Raw genomic sequence first — 7,357 nt, 5'->3', positions numbered from 1 at the left:
GCTGCACGAGGACCTGGAGCATGTGACGTAAGAGGAGCAGAGGAGGAACGATCTCCTCAATCACACGGCAGCAGATAAGGAACACTTAAGCGTTCGTCTCTTAATCCCTCACCACATGGCCCCAGGGCGCCACTGAGAGCAAAGAGTGTCACCTCAAACGAACAATTATTAATGTGACACCAAGTGTGTGATCTTGGTAAAACATTCATGATGGTAATTTGGTTCAGCTCCCAATCCTGCCGCTGAGTCTTCACTTTTCAGGCTGTTTAATATAGAGATTTTTACTGTCAGTATTACTTTATTAGAACTTTTAAAATAGGCAGAAATCTAAATGTTGACACTGTGTAGGTTTTAATTGGTCATTTTATGTTAAAAATATGGTTCTTGCAGTAAAAGCTGGAGTTCTGCTGGTAATGATTTCACCCTTTAATCCCAGCTGCATTTATCGTGGGTGTGTACAATCACAACATATTGTTGTGCAGGTGCATGTCTTCATTCGGATTCATGTTGACGTCCTAATATGACTTATGACGATGTTCAGATCACGATGTCAGGCGGCCCTTTTTCTCATGACGCAGGTGGAACGCTGAGCTCACCCTTTAAGCTCATAAACACTGACTCAAAAAAGAGGGTGGGGTCTAAAAGTAAACAGGACAGAAAGTGATGGAGAAGCCTGGCGGGGGGATTAGAGAAGACAGTATATAAGAGTCCAGAGGATTCCCTCCCTCACAACGAAGCAGACTCGAGAAAGAAACATCAACCAGAAGCCAACTGTACTAAACTACAGGTAAGAACAAACTCGGAACCTGCAGTCAGACTTTGGTGCTTTTTCAATTCTGCTGTGGAGAGAAAGGTGAGGGAGTCAATGAGATGGCAGAGAGTAGATGAGTGTGAAGTCAGACAAATGTTAACGTCTTCCAGGTTTCATAGCAAAACGTTTGACACATTTTATAGCTGAATGTGGTTTTGCACTTTACCTTTTGGCTGCTCGTGTTCTGATTTGTGGACTGTGCATCATCGCTTTGCAACAACCTTTACATGTCTCTTATACTGTATTTTTTTTGTTGAAACTTCATGGGACTTTTTCACTTCCTGGAGGACTTTGGACTTTTACATGTGTATGTGCAAGACTATGGAGGATCTTTGGGGGGGGAGGGTTTACCTGGAAGACTTATTGAGATTTATTGTTAAATCCAATGTCAGACAAGCTTGGCAAGAAGATACATTTGAACTGGAGAAGTGACATTTAAAATGCTTTTATTTGAAGATTTTGAAGAGTTTCAGCATTCTGTCTTTGTTCCAAAAACAATGTTAACGTGTAGAAGAACGAGCCTTTGATTCTTAATGATGTTGGTCTGTGGCCATTCAACACAAAAACATTTTACATTGTAATATTGTTTGGAGGGTTTGCTGAAACGATTTACAGCCTAGAAAGGATAAACAGGGCCAAACCAAGATGAAGTTTTTAAAGACAAAGAAATACAGAAGGAGACTGCAGTGCTTTTGTATTGTCAAGTTGTAGCTAGAACAATGATTCATTTATAAACAGCTCTTCTATCAGGGGAGGTTTTTTGTTTGTTTATTTATTTATTTTTAATGAATGAGGTCAAAATAGTCTCAAAGAATTTCTAAAGTGCAGTGAAAAAAAGGATTCTTTGGGTACTTTTTTTTGTCAGATTTAATAGGGACAATCATTTGTTTAAAAGATTCTTTTTGAATTTTATCCAGGGACATTTTTTTTTAACTTCATATACTGGCAGAACAACGAGAAATTGACAAAATTGCTTAAAAGTTCACGTTGTGTCGAGAAAGTAATGGTTATCAGTGAGATCAGAGTACATTTCAGGTGAAATTCAGAGTATTGCTGAGCTCTGCCGCAAGGTAAAAGGCCTTTCCTCCGAGGTCAGATTAAAAAATGGTCATTCAGGGCAAAATGCTGTTATGCTCAGGGATCAAAAGTTACCCCACCTTGAGAAAGTGTTAACTTAATTTCTTGGTCTCAGAATACATGTCCTGAAACTTGGTCATGAGTAATCCTGAAAGCCAAGGTGTAAATATAGACTAAAGCTGTTTGTCTTAGAGGGCTTTAAGGGACTACGGCAGCTTTGGTGTATAATTTGACCCAACTTGAGAGGGTTATGTCATCATAGCACAGGGCTGTAGGGACTTATAGGAGCAAGAGGAAGGGGAGTTAGGAGAGAGGGTCTTTAACATTAAGATTAACTGTTAATTCTTTCTCTTGCAGATCCTAAAAAGATGGCAGACACTGCAGTTGCTACACCCGCCGACAAGAAGGCACCACCCAAATTCAAGCAGAGGACTGCAAGGACCTTCAAGAGCAAGGCCCCTAAACCAGGCCAAAAGGGGTAAGAGGCACTTTCATGTCACACTTTACATCAAGTCAATACTTATATAAGAGCTCCACTATATTCCAGAATTATCATCCAATTCAATTATCATCAGAGCAGTTTTTGTAGTTCGTGTGGGAATTCCGAGTTTGAAGTAAAAACGTCTCCAAGGACAGATTTTCCTGAGTCATTCAGTGTATCTGGTGTTTTTATGGCACTTAAGGGTTTCTACCCTCCCATACTGAACAAGCTAGTGCCAGGACAATTGGAGGCATTCATATTGTTTTCCCAAGTCAAAATATTGTGATCGAATGGTTAGTATTTTGTGATCAAGTGAGGAATACAAATGTCTGAAACTATAACTTCTTCATTGACAATTCAATTGACAAGTTTTATGGCATCAGACTATTGCGTACAAATCAACAAAATAAAAAGAATTCTGGTTTGTAAAACATATGGCAAATAGCATAAATACTTACCTCCAAGTACCACCTCTCAGGATTTGTATTTTTTCTTGTTGTACGAATAATAGTGTTTTTGTTTGTTTTGTTTTCAGATTCGGAGACGACATCCCCGGCATGGAGGGTCTGGGCACTGACTTCACAGTGGTCTGCCCGTGGGAGGCTTTCGGGGACATGGAGCTCAGCGACCTGGCCAAATATGGAATCGTTTAGGGACCACCCTGTGTCTTCATGTCAGCTATTTTACCTCCCTGCAGTATTTTTCCTGCACTGAACCTTCCTACCTCACCCTGCTCTTTGCTTTCCTTCAAACCTGACCCGAGATGTTTTGTTGAAGTAGGTTTGGGATTTGTTGCACGAAAAACAGAACCCCAGACACGAAACAAGAATATGTCAAATGAAATTGGCAAATCCAATTCTAAACAGTTATATATTAAATATATGTATACACGCTTCACTGAGGTTTCCCGGCTGCCAGATATGACCCCCCACCCCTCTTATTTTGCACTTTTTCCACCTCCATTTGCTAACCCTCACTCCTCTTCTGCCTTTTCCTCTCCACTCTCCTCCCCCTCTTTGGAGCTAAAACCTTCTTATTGTACAGCTGTTTATGAGAACTATATTGAAACATGTTTTTATTTTTATGAACCAAGAATGTAAGTTTGTGCATGCTGTCAATAGCGATTGGATTCAGTTGTGAACTGCCAATAAATATTTTCCTGAAGAACTCATACGGTGTGACTATCTTTTATGTTTGATCCTGGGAAAGGACAAAACTCAAGCCGCCATGTTGAGCTTAATCAAAGCTGCAAATAGAAGTTACTTTGATCGGTCTTTTCTCCAACTCTGTCCTGAGGACTAAAATATGTCAACCTGTGTTACACGGTTCGCCAGCTAAAATGCGTACACATATACAAGTTCTCACGACGAAGGTTCACACGGTTTCTGAGCAACCGCAGGATTGATTTGTATTTAGCAGCTTGGCAGAAGTGGTTTGACCTCTGATGAGTGTCATTTTGATCAGCTGATCCATTTTCTTTGTAAATCCAAGAACTAGTGATGTTCAGATCTTAGTTGGAGTGCTTGACGCAAATTGGCGAGCACTAACACATCAGCACTAACGCAACTCTGCCTCCCCGACGTGATGGGTATTACAGGTGACATCTCTTTGTTTCTGCAGTCATTCCTCTCCTTTCGTCTCGCTCGCCCTTGTTGGGTTTCTTTTGTAAAGATGCAATGATTGGCGTAGTAAAACTAAAGATAGCCGGTGTAAGACATCAAGTTGATTGTGCTGCGTTTACGTTTTAGTTTTGAAAAATAAATTATTCTATTTGAGTTACCTTTAAACAGTGGAGCTCTTGTCAATATAAATCAACAGATGACGTCTCACCTGTGGTGAAAAAGATGCAAACTAGAAACAATTTCCACTGTGGATCTTTGATTTAGCATTTCTATTATTTTACACAAAATTTGCCAGAATGTGGAGCCTTAGCACCGCAATGTTGTGTTTGCAAAATGGTCGCTAGATAAAAATGAAAGTTTTTGGACTTACAAAGGACGAATGTCTTGCAACAGACGTGAGACCACTGAGGATTCCTGATTGGGTCACTTCACAGTCCAGAAATCATTTTGTCAACAGATGTCTAAAGAAAACAACAACAACAAACAAAAACAAAACAAAAAACCGGACTGGCAAGCCTCATTTCTCGTTTCTAAAACGTTGTATTCTGCGGAAAACTTGAGACGGTCTTGAAGAGATCTGCAACGACAAATCTATTTAGTTGGATTTTTATTTACTGGTCGAAGATTCATGATTGCAGGGCCCTTTGCGAAAGTGTTTCAAGATATTTTGGAAACTCTGCATGTTCCCTCTGTAATGTCACAGCCCAGTGAGATACACGCTCTACAATGACAGCAGACCAACAACTCACACCCTGTGAGCAGGTTGCATGTACTGGACAAAAAGGTGCTCTGCAACAGAATTATAGACTCTACTTTTAATATTGGTGATCGGTCAGATTTTTAACTTTGCATCTCACACACTGGACTACAAAATTAACACTCATCCATTTTACCAAATCAACAAAATACCAAAAGAAAACAAACTGAAAGCTTATTCACAACAAAACGTTTTATAGAAAACATTTTATATGGACATTCATTAACAAAAAACAAACAAAAAAAAAACTAAAACATAATGGCAATCAAGGGGGAATACAGACATGACAGCGGGAAGAAACGCTTCATACTGTAGCAACTATGAAGAATGACCACATAGTTTACTATAATACAGTAGCAAAAAAACTAAAAACAAACAAACAAACAAACAAAAAATCACGGCTGGAAAATGAAGCCGCCGCCGGTCATTTCTGCAGCAGCCGTTTTGCTTGTCAGACGGCCTTTTCGCCAAACAGCGCTGTGCTCTTTGTTAGGTTGACTAGCTTTGGACCGCGCGCTGCCGCCGCGGAGCAAAGCGGTAAAGATGAACGCAGCCGGGCTCGGCTGCTTCGAGAGGCAAATATGAAAAGACACAAGATTCATGCAAAATATTTTTTTTTTTTTTTTTTTTTTGACTTAACAAGTATCACTCATGCTGGTTTGTCCATGCCTTCAGTGGCTCCAAAAGTCTGTCTGTGTGGTTTTGTGTAGCACTTTTTAAGTTGCGAACCAGAAACATGCTGGGGACTGCTAGCATCTTTGGCTGGTGCCGTTTTTTTTTGTTTTTTTTTTGTTTGTTTTTAAATTATGTCCAGAGCACATTCACTATTGAAATACAAATAAAAAAAGAAATGTAAATGGTATGATGAAATATAACAGCAGCACATTTAATAATAGGGGGGGGGGGTGGGGGGCACATTATTGACCGGCTTTTAAGTGGAAAAACACTATGGTAGCTTACAAATTTGCGTATTTAAAAAGAAAAAAAGAAAAAAAAAAGCTGCCCCATATTATGCACGTACTTAGATCATATTCCACATTTACACTTTTGTATTTCACCATATTGGGATATTAACCAGCTTATGTATGTATGAGTGATAACACTTTTAGACATTTTACAAGATATCTTCAAACAAACCCGGAGCAGCAGACCTGTCTGAGCCGACAGATCGAGCCACTGAAATGTAAAAGGAATCGGCTTTTCAAAAATACAAACAAACGGAAACACAATGATGAAAGAAAAAGAATGGGAAAAAAAATTCAACACAGTTGGTTTCAACCAAAGTGCTACAGGACTCATTTCAAAACAACTCAGTCAATTGCAAAAATTTCGACACTAAAAGGAGAGAAAAAAAAAAAGAAGAGCCATTACTGTATAGTTTGAAATATAATTAAACGTCATGCTAACGGATCCTATGATCAATCAAAACAAACAATTAAAAACAACCTGGACTGAGAGGACTTAAGTCTGCCAATGTTACATGCATACCCTTGTTTGTCTACACTCATGTACACGCTCAGTTTTAATCCAAAGAAAAAAAAAAAAAGAAAGAAAAAAACCGTGAAATTTAACTTGCACCTTACTGGAGAAGGAACAACATTTAGAGATATATAAAAAATATATATATATATATATATCAACAGAAGATGAGGGAAAGTAAATAAAAACAGCTATAAGATAATCATAATCATAATAACAAAGATAATATATTTATACATACGGCAGAAAAATGTGCTTTCTACAAATCTTTGGAACAAAAAACAAAAGCCCAAAAAGCCACGTTTTGGAAATACAGAATACAATGGTATAGAAATATGCACAATAGTAAGGTGTTTTGCATTTAAATATTTACTATTAACTCACCGACTTGATTGCGCTCTTGCTCAGTAATTGCTGCTGGCAGCATTTTGAACACAATTACCAACTAAAGTATGTTTCAGGAAGACTCATCCAATGTTGAACTCTCGATTAAAAAAAATGGGAGCATGAGGGGGATAAAAGAACCCAAATCATCCAAATTATAAATCTTTACATTAAAATCCCACAGAGACCCAGAGGGCTGTGTGCCCCTGATTTAATTTGGATGTCAACTCAGCTAAACAATGTTTTCTGTGTAGTGTTGCACTTTTTGTAGTGTTATGAGATATTGTGCAAGTTTGTACTTGATAGGTGGATGATTTGTATAATAGATGCTTGGTTTTTTTGTTGTTTTTTTCACCCCAAGGCTCACTGTTGTAGCTGAGTCAAACAAAATAATTGTGATGATAATATTAATAGCAATAATAATGATAATAATAATAATAATAAATTTGGTAACTTTTTTTTTCTCTAAACTAATTTCTTTGCATATCATAACAATTTTAAGTTTAAAGGTTTACCATTTCCACATACTAAGAAAACTTGAGGTAAGGAACAGCTCTAAAAACCCTCCCTCCTCCTGTAGCGTTATAAACCATCGCGTCTCCTCTCCAAGCTGCCACGCTCAGTCTGCCCCTGCCAGAACACAGCAGCAAAGGAAATCCTCCCGTCACTACCCGCCCACGACAAAGAGGAATTATAAAACCCGTCAGTGGACGTTTTTCTTGTATCTTTTTTTTTTTTTTTTCTTT

At 38.4% G+C, this 7,357-nt stretch overlaps 1 protein-coding gene across 1 annotated transcript; it reads left to right on the top strand.

Annotated features, from left to right (window-relative positions):
• Window positions 1-3,540, top strand: LOC308109505 (retinal cone rhodopsin-sensitive cGMP 3',5'-cyclic phosphodiesterase subunit gamma-like). The gene is made up of 3 exons (XM_080463099.1): window positions 1-787; window positions 2,246-2,366; window positions 2,905-3,540. The coding sequence occupies exons 2-3, from the start codon at window positions 2,257-2,259 to the stop codon at window positions 3,020-3,022; spliced, it is 228 nt and encodes a 75-aa protein (XP_080319225.1). The 5' UTR covers window positions 1-787; window positions 2,246-2,256; the 3' UTR covers window positions 3,023-3,540.
• Window positions 3,541-7,357: the final 3,817 nt, after the last annotated feature.

Source organism: Lipophrys pholis (assembly GCF_963383615.2).
Source record: "Lipophrys pholis genome assembly, chromosome: 5".
Classification (NCBI taxonomy): domain Eukaryota; kingdom Metazoa; phylum Chordata; class Actinopteri; order Blenniiformes; family Blenniidae; genus Lipophrys; species Lipophrys pholis.
This window is presented reverse-complemented; position numbering and strand designations above follow the sequence as displayed.

Excerpts from the sequence above, each read along its gene's own strand:
- LOC308109505 (XM_080463099.1), top strand. The coding sequence starts at position 2,257 with ATGGCAGACACTGCAGTTGCTACACCCGCCGACAAGAAGGCACCACCC. Across the intron at positions 2,367-2,904 it reads CCTAAACCAGGCCAAAAGGG|ATTCGGAGACGACATCCCCG; the intron begins GTAAGAGGCACT and ends TTTTGTTTTCAG.